Source organism: Meriones unguiculatus, chromosome 20 (genome assembly GCF_030254825.1).
Source record: "Meriones unguiculatus strain TT.TT164.6M chromosome 20, Bangor_MerUng_6.1, whole genome shotgun sequence".
In the NCBI taxonomy this organism is placed as follows: Eukaryota; Metazoa; Chordata; class Mammalia; order Rodentia; family Muridae; genus Meriones; species Meriones unguiculatus.
Genome location: NC_083367.1, coordinates 45,398,437 through 45,419,428, shown reverse-complemented (window position 1 = coordinate 45,419,428; position 20,992 = coordinate 45,398,437). Strand labels below are relative to the sequence as shown.

At 44.3% G+C, this 20,992-nt stretch overlaps 1 protein-coding gene across 1 annotated transcript in view; it reads right to left on the bottom strand.

The window, feature by feature from the left end:
• The window catches only part of Mettl24 (methyltransferase like 24), a 105,384-nt gene that overhangs the window by 46,730 nt on the left and 37,662 nt on the right, over positions 1-20,992 (bottom strand). The window contains 2 exon segments of the mRNA XM_060373165.1: positions 8,849-9,077; positions 18,776-18,915. Of these exon segments, the coding sequence (XP_060229148.1) occupies positions 8,849-9,077; positions 18,776-18,915 (369 nt within the window).

The window sequence follows — 20,992 nt, the reverse complement described above, 5'->3', positions numbered from 1 at the left end:
CTCTGCTATCCAGTGTGGATAAAACCGAATCCATAAGATGGATTCATGCTCTATAAGTTACCAAGTTTATTGCTTTTTTTATTTCTGAGCTATATTCAGCCTATATGGGTGGTATATGGCATATTATTTTTTATGTATTCAAACTATAACTTATTCATTCAAATGTTGTATTAGTTACTTTTCTTGTCACTGTTGTGAGATACCTAAGAAGAAGGAACATAAAAGAGAAAGTGGTTTTTGGCTTATAGTATTAGCAAGTACAGCCCTTCCTGGTGGGGAGGGCATGATGGCGGAATCATAAGGCTGTTTGTTCAGGTCTGGGATAGCTTAGACACACAGAGAGGCTTGCTAGTGTTCATTGGGCTTTCTACTTTATTCTCCTGTATTCAGTCTGGGTCTCCAGTACAGGGGATGGTGTCACCCCCGTCAGGGTGGGCCTTCCCTCCTCAGTTAATTCTTTCTGGAAAGATGCCAAAGGTGTGTCACCTAGGTGATTTTTAAATCAAAGCAAGTTTACAATGAATATTAACCACCACCCCTATTAAAACACATCTGAACTGCCTGAGTTAGAAGCTAGTGTGAATACATCTTAGATGGATCATCAAGAATGAGTCTTCGTGTGGGCATACGTGCTCAGTTCTCTTCCTTAAACAGGCTTCTCCTCGCTCTGTTAGTACTTACAGGTTCAACCGTGTCATCAGCTTTCCAGAACTGCGATAGATATCTGAGATGATCACTTTTATAAAGAAGAAAGCTTCCTTTTGGAGGTTTTAGTGCACGGTTGATTGGCCTGTGGTTTTGTGGCCTATAGGTTGCACGTCCTGGCAGGAGAGAGCTGCTTACTACATGGCCAGATTATAAAAGAGGAAGAAGGGTCTGGGGTCCCAGTAGTCCTTCGGAGGGTACATACCTAACACCCTGAAGACCTCCCACATCATCTCCAGTGGTGCCATAGCCATAATATCTGGTGGGCCTTTAGGTACCACTCCTTATCTAAACTAAATACCAAATATTGCCAAACTCTTCCAAAGCGGTCTCATTTTCACCAAAAAATGCCAGAGCAGTCCAGTTATCGCATACCTCCATTACTGCTTCTTGTCAATCTTTTTCATTTCGTAACTTTGGTACAGCATCTATTCTAGCTCTAACTTTCCTTTGCCTGATGACTAGTGATGCTGAGCATCTTCTCGTGTATTTTTTTGCCTCTCCATACCTTCTCTGGGAAAGTGCCTGTTCAGATCTTTGTCCAGTTCTGAACTGAGTTGCTGCCGCACCCCATTAGTGTAAAAATTCTTTGTACAATCTGGATTGAAAGTTTTTAAATCTGATGTGTTTGTGGTGGAATTTTTATCTCAGGTTTCACGTTCTTAACAATGTCCTTGGGTGGGCAGAATATTTTATCTCGATAAGATACTACCTTTTTAAATTCCTGGGCTACAGAGATGGCTTGGTGGTCAAGAGAGCTGGAGGCTCTCCATAGAATGCAGGTCCAATTCCCAGAAGCCCCACGGCAAATCATAACTACCCAGAACTCTAGTTCCAGGGGATCTGACACTTTCTTCTGACCTCCTCAGGTACCAAGCAAGCACAGGGTACACAGACATACACAAAAATCTTTAAAGAAATAGTCACCAATTTCAAGGTCTTGAACATCTCCAAAAATTTCATGATTTTGCCTTCCATGTTTAGGCCTATCTTATTTTAAATTAATTGTCTCAACCTTGTCTATAGAAACCTCCTTTCACAATGGGTGCTGGTTAATACAGAGCCATAACTGGTCAGAGTGTCAGGTGTAAGTAGCCATGAGTATTTAGCTGCGGATGAATCATCTCTATTAACCTCCCTGCATCCAAAGCTCGGGGGAACATCGTGGAAGTGTGACAGAAAAGAAAATGTCAGAGCTGGCTGACGAGAAGGGAAGCTGTGAAATGCTGACTTCCGGACATGACCTCCCTCTGTACACGTCAACTCACAGCAACTGTGGTTAGCTGTACAAAATCAAGCCAGCCAAAATGTTAGCACAAGTGAGGGAGGGTTCCCCAAGACCCCACTTTTGGTAAATGGTCTACTGATGGTGGAGCTGCTGAGGGAGGGAAAAATCACTGCTAGTAGGTTGTCCATGCTTCTGTGAATGGCCCCACGCCAGTGTGTAACTGGGCAGCACGAGTGAAACTCAAAAAGGTTATCAATAATTAAAAAATAGAGTTGGGAGGGGGCAGGGTGGGGAAAGCACTATAGGCAGGGCACTATAGGAAGGGGGAGGGTATGACCACAATACATTGCATAGATGGTTTTTCACACAGCTATCCAGTGGATCTGATACAGTTTGTGTAAACACCATCATTTTCACTGTTGAACATGGTAGCACTTTACCAAATTTCTGTATGTGTCTATATAAGTACCCCACCATGTGGGAATATGTGTGTGTGTATACATACTCGTATATATATGTATGTATAAATATAGATATTTGCAAGTGCTCTTGATACTCCAATTACATTTACCCATCTATCTTCAAATCAATATGATACTATTTTGATGGCTACGACTTAAATATTAGACTCAACCAGTACAAATCTAAGTCCGCTCTTTTTCAAAAGTGGCACTTTCTTTGCCTTGTGTCTTCCTTTGCTTAAAAAAAAATTATATATATATATATATATATATATATATATATATAAAATAGTTCCATGCCAGTACATAAAGATTTGCCCAGTCTTTTTTCCCTGGGGCATTGTAAGGAGTCCACAGAAAGATACCCAGCTTTTCATGTGCCTACTCCCACAGAGTAGGGTAACCCAGCCCACACAGTGCTGCAAACAGGTGACCTTGTTCACACGTGGGGGCCTGTGGGTACAGAAGTACGGAAGGTTTGCCCTTGCCAGCCTCTGCTGCGGAAAGGCTGTGCCCAGTCATGTTCCTGCTGCTGCTTCCTGGCTGGTGACTTGATGAAACATTGGCAGGTGCAGTTTTATTTGCATGTCTCTTAACATGAAAAAGCTTGAGTGACTTTTCAGGAGTCCTCTGTACCTCTTCTGTAAACTGTTTCTCATCAGGGGCTTTCTCTTTTCTTCTTTTTTATGCATTTTTTTAAAAGGGTCAAATCTGGAGCCCTCTGGGTACTTAGTAAGCTCTCTACCACTGCCCATACTGACCCCTTCAAATGTTTCATATCCCATTTAAAAAATCTTCTAAAATATATTAATAAACCTTTTGATTAAAATGCAAATAAAAACACTAAATACCAAAACAACAACAACAACAAAAGATCAGATCCAAAGTCTATCCAGTGAACTTCTACACAATCCTCGCAGCCATTCGGAAGCTGAGCAGGGAGTACAAAGGAAAGGAAAAAAATTGTTTGACTTCAGAACCCATAGCCTCTCAAACAGCATAAACACACAAGAAAACCGATGATCTAGAATGAATAGCGAGCTCTTAGCTTGGGGAGGCAGTCTTTCTGAGGCCCAAGAGGACACTGATCCAGAGGAGTCATGGCAGGAGGAAGCAAGGGCAGAGACCTGAGCTGACAGAGAGGAGCCCAGTCCCCCCAGAGCCATCTGACTGGGCAGCCCAGCCCTGGAGGTAGACATCTGCTCAAGTGAAACAGATTCCAATTAATTCTCAGTGGCTTATTTACTCTCTCTGCAGCACAGTATTTACTTTCTACACAATCACTCGGCAAAGCTGTTCAGTGCCCCAAGGCAGCAAACAATAATGATTCTCTTTCAACCATGTCTGAAGGACCAAGGGCCCTTTAGTTTCACCCACAGCTTTCATGAACAACAACTCTTGCCTGAAATTAGTTGCAGTTAGCAATGTCCAAACGAATCTATGATAGAGTCTCCCTGAAAACAAAGAAAGAGAAACAAACATTTCCTGTAATCGTTGTCAGCAGTTACTGAAAATGTGGATCACGGTCCTCTAAATTCACTGAAAGAAAAATGAAGTGGTGAGCGCATGCCCAGATTTCGGCTGGAGACTTCTACCCTGTGTTCTCGAAGCTAATTCTCCAAATAAGCCACACATTATTAATGCTGTCGCTCTTACAGATGAGCAAACTGAGTGCCAGAGAGGTCAGCTGACCTGTGCTGTGCCAAATGCTAACAAGCGGGCTTTTGATCCGACTCTAGATTGAGGCCTTCTCGGTGGTAAGCACCCCGAAAGCCATCTCTCCCTGCACTCAGCAGCGTGGTCAAAACTGAAGGTCCCAATAAGGAAGGTGTGACCAGGAGAACCTGTCCCATCCTCAGGGCACCAGTTAGGGGTTGGGTATTGTTAAAGAAAGTGTACCAGCGGATGACATTTTCTTGCTAGATCTTTGCTGTAAGCTTGTTTGTTTGCTTGTTTTCCTCTCAAATGACTGGAGCTGTCAGGGGCGGGCTAGTCAGCTGCTTGACTGACAGCTGTCAGAAAACCCCTTTTCAGCGGTTGCAAAGGCGCCCAGCCAGGGGATGACTCCAGGACCATAAGGAACTGAGTCTGGAGGGGGATCAACGCCACTATCTCCATAGCTCTCAAATCTAGTGGGGCTGGCAATGACACCGGTACTATCCCACTAGGGATGGCAGCAATGACAGCTCCAGGTCCATTTGTCACGGCAATCATGAGCTACCAGTCAGCTGGCTAGTGCGTGTGTCATTCCTCCAGCTGCCATCACCATAGCTCTGTTCTGACCATCTTAAGCTGGTCGTGGAGGCTCCTGTCTAGCCACAGGTGCCTGAGGAAGGTTTCCTTCCAACAATATAAACCAGCAGGAACATTCAAGGCCATTACCCCCAACCATGACTTTTGCTTTGGAAAAAGAAAAAAAAAAAAGGTCATTTATTAAGAGCCATTCCAGGCACTCTGAATCAACTCCTGAAAATAGTTTTTCAACCCTGACAGCATTAGATGATCAGATCAGCCACTCCAGAAATCAACCAAAACCCTCAGTCAAGTTGGGCACTGACTGCATCCATGACAGGCCCAGGATGATCTTCACAGACCGCATGATGATGTGTGTGGTTGTAAGCAGAGGGCTGCGACCGGCTGTGTAAGCTGCCTGCCTCTCACTCTCCTAACCAGATCTTCCTCCTGAACAACCCTACTGCGCCCTAACACTAGGCATTCACAGGGCCTCTTCTGAGTGGTCCCATCTCCTGCCTTTTGGTCTTTATCATGGATAGAGTGGGTTGAGCGGGCAGCTCAAAGAGCAGACTACTCTCTCAGCTGCCAGCCTTAAGCTCGCCCCAGCAGTAGCGAGAGGGCAGCAGATGAGTTCCCAAGAATGGTCCTAAACAGAGACTGGAGAAGACTATGAAGGAATGCAGAAGTGTCTCTGTGGAGAACAGAGACTCTGGAGGCTGCAGAAGGCCAAGGGGGCAAAGAGAGAAGATGATGTAAGGGGAAGACTAAGGGAAGCCGAGAGAGGGAGGTATACAAGCTCTGGCCACCACAGCCCAAACCCAGACAGGCAGTTTCTCTGGCTACTGAGGAGCGCTAGAGCTGAATGCAGAGAAAGAGCAGAAGCTCCCAACCCCCTAAGCGCAGAGCGGCTGGCACGAAGGGGGCTGAAGTTTAACAGCCGCACTCTCCACCCAAGGATGGAGAAAAGAACCCTTGGCACACTGGCGACGATTGCAATCATAATTTATGATTCCCAGGCCTGGCTCAGCCTGGAAATGCTGAGTTTGTGATAAAGAGTTTGGAGGGGAAGAAAAACCACATAATAAAATTATTAAGGGCAGACTCCTTGGGTTTAATCTTCATACAGTCTTGAAAAATTCATAGCCTTAGTTAACAGCAACAACCATTTCAGCGTGGGCTAGACAGCAAATCATCCCCAGCAAGGCTGGGTCCGGGTGGTAGGACTCCCCGGCAGACTTCTGGTCCACACGGCTTTGCTGAAGCAGCCGCTTCTGCATGATGCTCTGTATAGTTTGCTTTTTGTTTTTTTGTTTTGTTTTGGTTTGGTTTGGTTTTTTTTTTTTTTGGGGGGGGGTTGATTTATAGTTTAAAGTTAAAATTAGCAAAGAGTTTTTTACAGCAGCACAAAAGCCACATGCATCTTGCTGTCCCTCTCTCCAAATACTGCCTGCATTTTGTTTTCTCGGTCTTTGCTTGACTAGAAAGTAGGCTTGGATGTAGGGAAGAAGAGAAAAGACAGCCCAAACGTGGAGATTATTACAAAACTATATGAGATATTTTAAAGTCTTTGAATCATTATTTGGCTTCTCTTCCCACTTCCACAATGAACGGACAAAGAGGTGGAAATGCTGATACTTTCCAGTGTTTTGCTCTGCCTGCCTCCCTTGCCTCAGCCATGTCCTATTTATCAATGTCTGCACACATGCGGAGAAATAGAAACAGAGCGTGCTCTCTACGGGCCACAAATGAAGTTTCCTTTTATCTGGCATTGCGTAGCCTCTAGATGCGTGTTTCTAATGGAAGCAATCACTCACTGGTAGTTTAGTCTTTGTTGTTTCTGTTTGGAAATACTCCCCCCCCCCCAAAGAATCAGACACCTCTTCCATTTTTCAACAATGGATTAAAAAAAAAAAAAGCATCAAATACATACCTGGCAATTGTGAGGCAGATCGCTTTCACTGTTATTAATGTTTTTAAGAAAAATAAGTCACCGTAGAAAGAAAGCAACCCTTTAAATCATCTCTTGCCTGTAAGCACCCTTGCAAATGCTTCTGCTCTCTCAGGGGCAAACCGCCTCACACTACCCTCGGCATGAAGGTTGGCCCACTGCCACTCCCAGGGACTGAATGCGCGCAATTCAGGTTGGTGCCTCACTATCCCAAAACATACTCTCCATAGGAAATGTGCTTGGATAAATTCTGTACACACATCACTTTATCAGAGCCTCATTTTATTCTCCCCATTAGCAAATCTTTGGCTAAAACGTGGCTGGAAAAATGCGAAAGGGCACTGACTTTAACTAACTCCTTTTGCCTATTCAGTCTTGTCTCAGAAGACTGAGGGTGGACAGGGCCAGGGAGTAACACCCACAGAGAGGACCAGCAAGACACTTTACTGAACACCGAGTATTTTCACTCTGCATAATCCAGACTCATATTAGGGAGCTGGTTTGTAAGTTTCATCAGTAAAGAAAGGTAGGTTTGCAAAAGTAGGAGTGGCAAATAAAATAAACTAGAATTCTGAAAAATGCCCCTACTTCTCACTCTTATTAAAAATTTAGTAGAGAAGAAGAAGAAGAAGAAGAAGAAGAAGAAGAAGAAGAAGAAGAAGAAGAAGAAGAAGAAGAAGAAGAAGAAGAAGAAGAAAAGTTCTGTTCAGAGATTTTACCCAAAACATTTGACATAGGAAGCATTAAGATTCCCGGCTGCTGGGTGCTGGTGATTCCCGGCTGCTGGGTGCTGGTTACTCTTGGTGGCGGAAACAAAACCCAAACCAGTAGCTAGTCCCATGTTAGAAGAACGATACATTCCTTAAGGTTGATCTTGAAACTGACTGTCTGATTAAAGGGAGTGTGCTGGCTAGCTTTGGGTCAACTTGACACGGGTCATTTAGAAAGAGGGAACCACAACTGAGAAAACATCCCCACCAGACTGGCCTGTAAGGAAGCCTTGGTGTATCTTCTTGATTGATGATCGGTGTGGGAGGGCCCAGAGCCCACCGTGGGTGGTACCACTGCTGGGCTGGTGGTCCCAGGTACCGTAAGAAAGCAGGCTGAGCAAGCCAACCACATAGCAGGTATTCTTCTATGACCTCTAGCTACATGAGCTCCTGCCCCTAGGCTCCTGCCTTGAGTTCCTGCCCTGACTTCCCTGGATGATGAACCACAAATTGTAAGGGGAAATAAACCCTTTCCTCCACAACTTGTGTGTGTGTGTGTATGTGTGTGTGTGTGTGTAATTGTATTTTATCACAGCAATAAAAATCCTAATTAGGACAGGGATTTTTTTATTTTACAAAGAAGAGGAGGAAGAGAAGAGAGAAAGGAAAAGGAGTAATGCATAGGAAAAGTCCTTTTATTAAAGATCAATAAGCCAATTAAAACTTAAAGTTCCTACACTTTGTTTCACAGGTAGACTCCTATTCTGATGTGTTGTAAGTTCCATGGCTCCCCAGGCTAGGAACCATAGGTTAAGCCAGGCCAAACTCAATGAGAGATAGACACCAAAAAAAGGCAATGGCAGTTTTTGACAGATGCTCTTTTAGCATCTCTTTAGCTACTTCAGTTAGCTGGGATACAGGACGCTAAAAGCTGGGTTCAAGGAACATTGCTCAGAGATTGAGTTTCTTTATGATATTCCTCCACAATGGAGTATTTGCATGTATTTTATATCCTTTGACATAATTATATAAATTGCAACATACATGACTCCCATTCAATTTTATAAAGTGATTTTTACTCAAAGCTACATGTATTTTCTGCACTTTAAGAGCCAAAAGTCTCAAAACAGCAAGTAACTTGAGGAATATTATACAAAATCAGTGTCTTACCAAAGAGGAGCATGGGAATGATTATTTTTGGATATTCAAGGCTGAAATAAGCAGTTTGCCTTTCCAAAAATTTTAGATAAACTCCTAAGCAGGAATAGTATGCTGAAGTCTCCATCAGGAGTTAACTTCTTAGCCTCTTGTCTCAACTTGGCCAAGGCTTAGCATTCCTTAGAAGAAACTAAAACAGCTCTAAAATGTAAACAGCTCTAGCATAACCAAAACATCACGTCTACATGTCAACTCTACAGATAATGTTGGGTGACCCTCAAGATTGAAAAACTAAGCCTTCAGACTTCCAGTGTCCAATGGTGTTAGCCTCAGTTCTCATTTTTTTTTAAATTGGTAGGCTTACTCACTTTATCGAATTGTGAAATCAAATGAGAAGTCTCACCTTGTAATGCCCAAATTCATTCAAAACGCTTCCCAGTTTTCTGGTGTTGCTGTGGGGCTTCTGAGCAGCCACAGCCGGATGCCGATCCCGCCAATCAATGGACAGGCGGTGATGCCAGAGGCGCTGGCTCTCCAGAACATGGGCTGATTTGACACTAGGATCAAAGCGATGCACTTCACATCCATCATTGGCCATGCTCACCTCAAAGTGTGTGTCATCGCTTCCTAGCCTAGAGACCAGAGAAAGAAAGTCAAATCATGTGTGTGTATGTGTGTGTGTATACACACATATATATAATGAAGCAAAGTTAGATGAACAAATTGACAACTTTAATGCCGCTCTTCCTAGTGACATCATGCTTTCTGTTTTAAAACATGTCTAATGTACACATTCAATGAACTTCACATACACATGCTCTATACATAAACACACACACTCATACACTGTAGGTCAATGCCTCTGAATAAAATAAAACTTATTTGCCAAACACAGATCACAAAATCGCTAGCTAAACATGTAGGCACCTGTGAGAATGGTGTATTTAAGTTGTAAGTTATATTAACAATGGAGCAAATAAAAAATATCCACTAACTTCAATAGGCACACTATGATCTGTAACCACAGAGGCTAGGTATAGAGTAAGAGACTGGTGGGGCATGGCATCCCAAAGAAGGAGAAGAAGTTACAAAAAGAGAATTCAGAGAGAGAGAGAGAGAGAGAGAGAGACAACCAACACGAAGGGCCATTTGAGGTTATATAGAAGCCTCCTACAGTAGAAGCTTCAAAAGCGTATACATATGTAAAATAAATATAACTGGAGTCACCAAATAAAATAACCAACACCCCAACTAGACATCATTTGTCATGGAGTGAAATCCTCAGTTCCAGGAATGGCTTACATCTAATTGAGTTGTTGGCCAAGGGGCCTCATGGAAACCTCAAACAACTCAGGTCATTGTCCAAACCATCAGTTGTTCTCCAAAAACTAATGGTAAAGCCTCATTTCTAAAGACAACACTTACAGATCTCACTGAACATGGAAAAGTCAGGCTAGTGCCTAACTAGGACCTTCACCCCCCCCCCAACGAGTGTTCATGCTGCTGGAAGGTATCCCGCATGCTCCCAGGAAAGAAAGGTAAGCATCAGCCCAGGACAGACCCTGTGATCGACAGTGGTGGCTTGCCTGCATGATAGGCTTGTGCAAGCATGGCACAAATGTTATAAGAGTAACCAACCACTCTTTGATCGAATTGAAGGCCTGCTCCTTAAGATGAAACCCATTCCAATATAGGTTAGGTGGTATAGAACCTGAGACTAAATAGGCCACGGACATAGGGAAAAACCAAATACTTTTGTTTTGCTAAGGATCATAGCAATAAAATGACTCCGGATGACATTCCATGTCTCCGTAGATCAGTGTTTCACTCAGTCACCATCACAGAAGCTTTCTCCGACAGGAGATGGAAACCAATACAGAGACCCACAACTGGACAATGTGCAGAGAGTGGGCCCGGGGAAGAGTGCATAAGAGAAGGTGGAAAGATTCTGAGAGCTAGTAAAGATGGATGCCACCAAGGACACAGTGTCTTCCAGACACAGCAGGACTAATGGACACGGGAGCTCACAGAGACTGTGTCATCTCGCATAGGTCTAACTCAGATGGGGCCCCACTAAAATAGGAAGTAGTATGAGCTCCCATCCCTAACCCAAAAGTTATCTCCAACTGACAGCCACTTACAAAGGAATAGTTAGAGTTTTCTCCAGGGTAGGCTCATTGCGTATACAAATCACACTTAACAGCAGGTCTCACGGCCAGCAGTAGATGGCCAATCCACAATGAAGTCAAGGTGTTTTTGAAGATTTTTGTTTGTTTCATATTTCTTTTGGGTTTTCTTGTTTTGTTTGCTTGTTTGTTTTTTTACCTCACTGGTTTATTTATTTATTTATTTTTGCTTGTATATTATAATGTCGATCTTGTGTTTTTATGGGTTTTGTTTTCGTGTTGTATCTCTGTACTTATGGTGGTTTTTCTTTGTGGTCGTTTTTTTTTATTATTGTTGTTTGTTTGTTTGTTTGTTTGTTTTTATCTAGCTGTTTGTTTCCTAAAGAGAGAGAGAAAGAAGAGGTGGAATTGGATGGGTAGGGAGGTAGGATGAAAGGAAGAAAAGAAATTGTGATCAGAATATATTGTATGAAGCAAGATTTGTATTTTTTAAGAAAAATAAGAATATCCACTCGTCTTAGGAGAAATTGCTCATCATTGACCAAAAAGGACAGGCCTGCGGGGAGTTACAGTCTGCTAAGGTGCTAATGTGTTTTCTCGGTGCTAAGCTGCTAAGCACGACACTGGACTTGTGGACAGCTGCGTGTTCTTTCAAATAAAGGCACTTTGAAGGAGTGTGGTTAAAGAAAAAAAAAAAAAGGCAAATGTATGTGCTTCTACTATATCCAGAGCCCGAAGAAAGAATCTATACCTAAGTTCACATCAATAAGGGGAAGAAATAATGAGTACGCTATACCTAAGCAGCTAGTAGGGTGTATGTCATGCAAACAGTCCACGTACTTACAGACACCGAGCTGCTAAGGAAAATGTCTCATTGAGTGTAAGAAGAGCTGCATTGGTTAAAGCACCAATTTAAGGAAAATGTCTCATTGAGTGTAAGAAGAGCCGCATTGGTTAAAGCACCAATTTGAATGAAAAACGTGACATTACCAGAAGACAGTGAAGCTTTTAATGGTAATTAAGACTTCTATACCAAATTTTCTATGCTTTTTTGAGAGAGAGAGACTTGCTACACAGCCCAGGTTGGTCTTGAACCCTCAATCCCCCACCTCAGCTTTCCTACTGCATGGAATACACGTATGGATGACCATGCTTAGTCCCAAAGCCGTGATTTAGGACTGAACAATCCCACAGAACGTCTGTGATACTTGACCAAACCCAAACTAGCACAGAAGAACTTTATTCTCTCAGACAACTACTCCAGACTGTTGGGTAACCTGGGCATACACAAAAACAGGAGACAACAATCATTCAGCAGTTTTAGCTAACTAAAGTCAGCTCTCAGTGCAGAAATCACCTGCCTAAAACTTTCAAGTCGTCCTGTTTGCCTTATTCTTTACCTCATTACGACGCTGACTTCATCACTAGGCACCTTGACATGTCAGTCAGCCCACGGTATCCCTCAACGAGACCTCGTTAGTCTGCTTTAGCTAGAAAGATTCAACAGTCCCATGTCTTCTGCCTGAGAGGGCTTGTTCCCTGCTTTCTTCCTTCTGTAAAACGCACTCAAAACCCTCTCTCCCTCCCCCACCCCTCCCTTCCTCCCTCTCTCACTGCATATGCTAGGGATCAGACCCAGAGCCTTATGCATACCAGATAAGCACTCTACTCATCTGAGCTACAACCCTGTCCCTGAAACTAGTTTCTTATATTCTAGTCCTACGCATAGAAAAACAACAACAAAAGATAAGAAAGCAGAGAAAATGAAAAGTACATTTTCTAACACTAGAAATTGTAACCATTAACTTCTAGAGATTACCATGCTAAGTAGCATTTCTGTCTCTTTCTAGAATTTTTCTACGAATATACAGGGATGGTGTCTATTATAACTTATTAGGAGCGCACGCATACCTATGTAAGCTAACCATTACATGATAGAGATATTTTATATGATATATCAGGTGGCCTGAAACTATTTGTAATTTGTAATATCCATTAACTGATCTTGCTTTTGCTCAATCTATTTAATCTTTTTTTTTTTTATTTCTTAGCAGTATTTTAGCCTGTAGCTGTGGAAAAATGATACTTAGAAGAATAACTTAAAGAAAGTAACTTTTGATTCCAGCTTATGGTTTCATCCCATCTCAGAGGGGAAGGCATGGTGGAACAGCCCACAGCATGGCGGGCGGGGAGCAGAACAGAGCAGTGACAGGAAGGGGCCAGGGCAAGGCAGAGACCCCAGGACACCCCCACCCGAGGACTTATCTCCTCTGGCTAGGTCCCACCTTCCACCACCTCCCAACACTCAATTCACACCTTGAATCCACCAGCGGCTTAATCCATTCAGGTCAGAGACCTTCTGCTCTAAAGGCACCCTCATAGATACCCCTAGAGATGTGCTGTACTAATAATGCCCAAGGGGTGTTCCAGTCCACTCAAACTGATGAGACTCACCATCACAACTAGTGCATTTAGACTACAGAATGATGGGGTTCACCAGGGCGTTTCCACAGCACTTAATTTTAATGTGCTATTTGGGAAGGCATAAGCTATGCTCATTTACCTAGTGTGTGCAGGTCTACCTTTTGCGTATCTAAGATGATGCCTTTTCCAGGCTTAGGTTTGCATTTATCAGGTGTCATGACAGATGTAAAAAGCAAGAGGGAGAGTCAAGCTATTGCACACTACAATGGAAGTAGGAATGGAGTCCACCTCCCGCACCTCCGAACCACATGCTCTGTGGATTCTCTTCTTCACTGCATGTGACCTGGGACACAGGGCTCTGGAGGAACATTCTTCTCCAAGCCTAGAAAGTTATCACTTTTCAGAGAGTGAGGCTGAGTTGGCCTTGCTCGCTGCTGACTCTCCTGTGCTGCACACAGTGGTGGCAGGCAGAACTGCAATGCTGCCCTCAGTGATAGGAACCTTTATGTGAGGTCTGCGATTCCCAGGATATACAGCAGCGTTCAGATGTGGCACGCGGCAGGCTTCAATCCTCTGACTTATATATACTCTGTATGTAAATGAGTATTCATAGGATACTATTCATGAGCAAAGCATCCACTGGACATGGACAAACAGCCTAACTGTCCTTAAGACAAGGGCGCTCATGGGGTACTGATGAGGAAAGAGCACTTTCAAGAGACTATCAAGTCTTGAAGAAGGGCAAGACTTCCAGGGCTAAGTCCTCAAAAGTAGACTATATCAGGACACCCACGTTGGCCCTCCTTCTCTGATGTCTCAGAGTAAAGCAACCGGGTTCCCTCACGCAGCAGTGTGGGTTATACACTAAAGAACTATAGGATTTCCCGTCACACAGAACCACCTTCACAGTGATTTCCTGGTAGATGGCACCAAGAGCTCTTGAGAGGGGAGTACTTTCTTTTAAAAGTTGTGCATGAGTCCTCTTTGCACTAACTTTAGGTGCACTTCAAGTACATGAACCATGGGTATGGCCGCCACGTGCTCTCCTATACCACAAAAGGTAAAAGGAATGGATGATGGCAGCTCCTTGGTTAGCCTTTGGGTTTTTGTTTTTGGGTTTTTTGTTTTGTTTTGTTTGGTTTTGACTATACAGGGTAAGTGGATTTTATGTTCTCAAAATCTTAGAACATAAGGGTGTGAAAAGACACTCGGGATCATGGCTCAGTAGAGAAAGGCAGTTTGAAGCCACAGTGAGATGCCCCATCCCAACATCCAATACGGCGCTGACAGGAAAAATTGGAATAGTCAAAGACTATTTATCGCTGGGGATGTAAAACAGTATATATTCAAGATCAAACAAAAGATGTGGGCTCAAAATTTACACGGCAACACTCATCTCAGCATCCACAATAACTAAAAAGGGGAAACCATGTCCATCTACTGATGGGCGAAGAAACAGGTGGTGTTTCCACACATTGGAGTGTGACCCAGCCCTAAAGACTAATGGAGTAGATGCATGTTACACTCTAAGTGAACTATGAAAACATTGTTAGAGACAAATGCACGAGATGGTACATGTTATATCATTCTATTGACATGAAATGGTCAGCGTAGGTGACTCTAAACACAGAAAGTCACCTTAGTGTTTGTGTAAGGCCAGGGCATGGCGGCGGGGGGGGGGGGGAGGGGCTGAAGAGTTGGGGAGATAAAGATTGGAGGGAAACTGAGAGTGATATATATTGGACCCAGGGCTCTCTGGGGAGGAGAAGGTGATGAAAATGTTTGAAATTTAAGTGTCTCAGCTAAAAGAAAGCCCCAATTTGTGCATTTAGGCATGTGAGCTCTATGTAGATCAAACTGTTAAAACTGAAAACAATAAAAATAAATCTAGAATACGGGTCAGAAAAGTCCTCATGACTGAGAGGAGAGGTCTGGAAGCCGTGGGAAGTGTTTTCCTCAAGTGTTAGCCGTTGGCAGGATCGAGGGAGGCGCTCTGGCCAGGTGGCAGGCTAGGCCTGCAAACTGCTTCTGAGTGCTGGGGGGAGGGTCTTAAAGCGCAAAGAGAGTAGTTAATACTTTGTACTTATTGTTTCTTGTGTTGATAACATGGCAAAGTTTCAAATTTTCAAGTAAAACAGGAATCCAATCATGGAGATATACGCCTTTAATCCCAGCACTCAGGAGGTAGAGGCAGGAGGAGCTCTGTGAGTTTGAGGCCAGCCTGGTCTGCATTTCAGAACATCTGGGGCTATACAGTGAAACCTTACCTCAGAAACAAATAAAAGCCATGTATTTTCAAAACAATACCACTCCCAAAGACTATGAAATTTAGGGAGTGTGTGTGTGTGTGTGTGTGTATGTGACCACGAATGTCTTTTTATATATAAAGCATAGATATTACACAGAGCATAAACAGATATACAGTGTGTCTATGGCATTCAGACCACAGACACACTGCTCAGGCAGAAAGTGTCTAGAACCACTGAGAGCCACAATCTTCTCCTTCCTCATTCACATATGCTGTGCTGGCTCCATTCAAGCCCTGGAAAGCAAATGGATTTTCTGTGAGACTCATTCATTCCTCTTAAAGTGTTCCCAGCCACCAGAAATTGCAGGTTTTCCGTCTAAAACACTGGCTCGGTGTTGCCTCACCCTGTGTGTCTCAGGAAATCTTCTGTCTTACACCAAGAAATCTTATCTTGAAACCAAAGAGTGTAATTTCACACAGAGCGAGCGGAGACACAGACAGCGGGTTTCCGCCTTGTCGCTCCTCATCTTCCTTTCCACGTGCAGCTCTACCCCTAAAACGCAATCGCTGGCATGCAAGGCGACTTCTCTCTGTGTGCCACTCCTTTCGTCTCTGATCTCCACCACAACTGAATGATGCCCTCATTGCTGTCTACACAGCAAGACTTGCTGTGAAGATTCAAGTTGTAAGGTGTAAACTACCCTCGGAACCCACAACCTGTTCTTTTTTTCAGTTCTCTTTCTTTTTCTTCTTTTTCTTCTCTGCAACATTTACCTTCCTTTTTCTCATCCTTTCCTGTGTGTTCGCTGGCCTACTCCCCACTATTTGAAAACTGGAAGAGACCCCAGTTAAGTTTTTGATGGAATGCATCACACCAGGCAGTTCTGTCTTTTTACATCCACTGTGGAATATGAAATTCTGACTCCCAGCGGAGACAGTTCGGATGGGAGAGAGACAGCAGGGGCAACACTTGCTTCCAGGATGAGGGTGGAGGAGAGAGGATGGGGCACATCAGACATGAGGCCATCAGCCTTTGTCTTCTGTCCCCCGGATCCCCATGTCAGGATGGTTCCCCCAGCTGCACCTGTATCTTTGGGAACCCCTGGCTCCGTCAGATTTACAGTATCATTATCGCCCTTCTGTGGAGCTCAGATACACACTTGCATGTATGTAGAGGCCACAGATTCCTCATCCACCCCCCCCCCACTTGTCACACAGCTGTCCCAACACTCCCAGACACTGGTCACCCAGGGCCAGCATTCCCTGCCCTGCAGTGGTTCTTCACTTCAGAACCACGGTTTGTGCCTCCCCTCTCAGCATCAATTGAGATGGCGAACAGCAATCTGCTTGTCCAGCGACAAGCAGTTCATCAGGAGGGGTGTCTAGATCCCAGGCCCCAAGTCACAGCCACTCACCATCCTTACCCATGGCCCACAATCCAAGGGCCATTTTTAAAAAAAAAAAAAACAAAACACAAGTATATTCTTTAGATTCCAGTCTTTCTGTTTTTCTCCTCGCCCCCATTTGTCTGTGGGGGGTTTGTCTTGTTTTGATTTGGTTTGGGGGTTGTTTGCTTATTTACTTTGTTTTGATTTGGGGGGACAGGGTCTCATTTGGGGACAGGACCGGCTGTCCTTGAGCTCACAAAGATCCACCTGCCTCTACCCCCTGAGTGCCTCCATCAAAGGTGTGTACCACCATGTCCAGCTAGATTGCAGTTTGTAATGAAAGCTTTCATGTTTCTCATCAAATATTGACCCTTATAATCTGTTCATTTCTGTTTCCAGGGTAATTCAGAAGTTCTCATTTGCATTTTGCAAAGCTAATTTTGAATGTAAATGAAAGAAAATAAAAAATTTTCTCTATGTAATAATCTGAAATCTAGCTACAGAACCATCTTACCTAACAGCTTGGAAGCATAAGGAGGGGAAAGAATTTCAAAACACACCCTAAATAACTTCCCAAGTTTTATTTTATTCAGTTATAAGCTTTAAATGAAATTATTATGGAATGTAAAATGCTAAGGAGAAAGAACATAAAGGAGGTTTGGAACCAGGAAATAGGATCAAGATGACATTGCCAATTTGCATGCTATACTATGCAATTATTTTTTTGACCTACTTTCACAGATTTGTAAAGTGACATAAAATAAACTCTGCTATCAGGCCCTCCCATTCCTTCCTACAGTCTTAAAGCGTAGGCGGTGGCTTCCAGGAAGGCCTCAGTTCTTACCGACCGGTGCCCAGCTCCTGTCTGACCACTCAAGCTCCATTCCACACACAGCCAGAGTCCCCTTCTCAAACAACCCTTGACATAACCAATACCATCAAGTGAGGGACAGACTCGTTTAGGGTCTTTCTAACTGCTTTCAAAATGCTACAATCACCTGCTTGGCTTCTATGAATAGTCTACTGAACAGAGCGCTCCAAACAGAAATCATTCCCCCCCTGCTTTGTCTTCAGACAGGTATCATTTTGTCCTGGTTGTTTTTGTTTTGTTTTCTGTGGGTTTTTTCATCTTGACACAGGCTAGAGTTATCTGAGAAGGAACCAACCTCAACTAAGAAAATGTCTCCATAAGATCAGGATGTCGGCAAAGCCTGCAGGGCATTTTATTAATTAGGGATGGATGTGAGAGGGCCACGCCCATTGTGGGAGGTGCCATCCCCAGGCGGTTAGGTCAGGGTTGTGTGAGAGAGCAGGCTGAGCAAGCCATGGCCTCTGCTTCAGTTCCTGCCTCAAGCTCCTTTCCTGACTTCCCTGGGTAAACTGTGGTGTGGAGCTGTAAGTTTAACTAACCCTTTCCTCCCCAAGTTGCTTTTGGTCATGACGGTACACCATACACAGAGTGACAGAAACCTGAGACATATTTGCAAGTTCCAGAGTTTACAAAAGTGCTGGTAGTTAGACATAGGGGACAGGTCTCATTACCTCATATCCATTCTTTTACAGAACACATCGAGGTCATTTTCAACCTGTATAACTAAGGTTTTTTTGTTTTTTTGTGGGTTTTTTTTTTTTTTTTGCAAAAATCACATGGTTTTTCTAAGAATTCCCTTTATTTTGCTAAATACAAAGCTATATATAGACTGATCACTGGTACAACACACACACAATCACACATGCTCTCTTGCTCTTGTCTCACACACACACAAAGCAAACAACAACAAAAAACGGTGTCTGTTATCTGTCTCGGGTCATTCATAACTGTGTCTAGCATTCCTGGCGTACTCTTTTCCTCGCTACAGCTGTTCGTGTTTTTCTCTCTCTAACAAAAGTGCTCTGGTTCACGCTGGGAGCCTTTGGTTTCTCCAAGGGGATCCTCCTCATGTGGAGAACGGAAGCTGCTGCCTAATTACCAGCAGGACGGGCGAAAAAGTGGCTCCAGCCAGGAGATCTGCCAGCCGCATGGGAGGGAGTCAGCCTGATGCGGAGGCCTGAGACAAATCCCAGCTCTTGAACACTCTGCACCTGCCATCCCTGTTGTCACTGAAAAGGCCTCAGCTATTATAAAAAAAAAAAAAAAGTCTTACCCTAAAGAGTAGAGGCGGCACCGCTTGTTGCGGATTTGATGAGCTAAGCCAAACCTGTCATCAAGATACACCAGCCAGGGCTTCGTTGCAGGGCTGGAGTCAGCAGCCAAGCTGTCTGTACCCATGTGATCGCATGCAATCTGTAAGGATTGGAAATCGATATGAATAATTTAAAACGCTGGATGATAAATGGCAGGTAGAGACTTAACTGCTCCCCCCCCCCCCCCGCTCCTGAAAACAGCAATAGCAGAGATATGTCCTCCACTGCTAACTACTCTCCTCCCCGGGGAACCACAAGACCGCCGCAAAATGTTCAGAGGAATTTCAATTACATGCCAGATAAGAAGCAACCTCATGAAGGCTCGGTGTGGGTTTGAAGGGAAATTAAGGGCTTGCAGTGGCCATCTGCCCAGATTGCAAATTGGGGAGCAGGATGGGCTGGAGGAGGGAGCCGGAGGCAGTGCAGGGAGGTCTGCCGGTCTGGCTAGTCTGGGGGATGAACTGATGAAGATTAAGATGAACTGATTAAGTCTGGACTGAGGGCTGGGCAGTGTGCCTACTGCAAGAGTGTTGCATGCTTGCTCTTGGGAGCAAGAGCCCAAGGTCACCTGTGCCCGACTGCAGGCAGATAAGGTGGGACCACTGAGGCCAGGAAAGTCGCCTGTGTTACCCAGGTGCACAGCTGATCCTCTGACAAGCGAAAAGTGCTGCCTAGCTCACCCATGCCCTTCTCCTAAAGCATGCATCGAGATTAGATGAAAAAAAAAAAAAAAAACCAAAGGGAATGCAAGTCTAAGTTAAGCAGAAAGAAACCTCTAATTCCAAATGCTCATTAAGCAGATGAACTTCATAAGAAGAATGGCTCGGGTCTGAGGCTGGTACTGCGCACAGCTGGGGCTGATGGACTAGAAGAAAAGAGTTGAGTCCCGGACATTTGCCAGACTGAGTGACCAAAGTCCCCTTCCTCATCATCCCTCAAAACTCTCCAAGCCATCACATGGGGACAAAAGAGCACTCCAAACATAGCTCCGAGGGTCGCTGCTTTCCTTCATTGGAAAAACAACAGCAGGAAATTGTTTTTTCTTGAGAAAATATTCTAGGGCTGGCAAGATGGCGCAGTGGGTAAAATGATTGCTGAAAAATCTTCAATAGTGTCTGTATGTAGCCACATAGCCAGTTTAGTCTAGCGGAATTGTGAGCTTTGGGTTCAATGAAAGACCCTGTCTCAATAAATAAATAAAATATAAAATAAAAAAAAGAAAGCAATGGAAGACAGCATTTGATGTCAGCCTCTGCCCTCCATATGAACATATATAGGCAAATAAGCAGTGTGCGAGCAGGCGGGCGCGCGCACACACACACACACACACACACACACACACACACACACACAATTAAAAGCAAAATCAGGCTGGAGAGATAGCTCAGTGGTTGAGAGTACTGGCTGCTCTTCCAGAGGACCAGGATTCAATTTCCAGGGGCACTGTCAATCTAATTGGCCAGAACTGACCTACTACTGAGAAAGTTGCTGCGTCTTGAACCTGGGTACTACTCGGAGCTCTGTGTCTGTGCCTTGAACTCCTGCAGGAGGCCGGTTAGACAAGAGCACTTTTGTGGGTCCTGGGTTTTAAGTCTGAGCCTTTTGCTCCAGGGCAGTGCCCTACTCTGAAGATTAGACACTCTTGGACACTTCTCTCTAAGACCTTCCATGATGACACACAGAATATGTTCTATTGCCTTTCTGGTGACATCAAAACCCCACCGCAGCCTCTTTCACAGCGCTGCTTAAAGTATGGTTCCCCTGCTACAGAACCACCTGGAGACGGATTTGCAGGGGGCAAAAGGAAGGTAGTGTGGGAGTGGGGGGGGAGAGGGGTGGGACAGGTTCTGGTTTTTGCTCCAGATTTGCAAGGTACCAAGACCCCTAGGAACAGGTCATCTAAGAAGCCCCCCCAAAAGGAGGCAGGGCTTAGACAGGCCGTCCTTCGAGTTTAGTGGGGGGGTTGGCCTTCTGTAAAATGCCCGGCATGGTCTTCTCGCCTGAATCTTAGAAAGTTAAGGAAAGAGACTAGACCCAGGCCAGAGCTTTCAACTGAAGACAGCATCCTCTTCAACACCGCCCCCCACCCCAACAAAGACCAGAAAGGTTGGCATCAACAATTAACCAGGGGCCCCTCAAAACAAGGAACTCAGGGCAGGAGTCATGGTGCAGTTGCT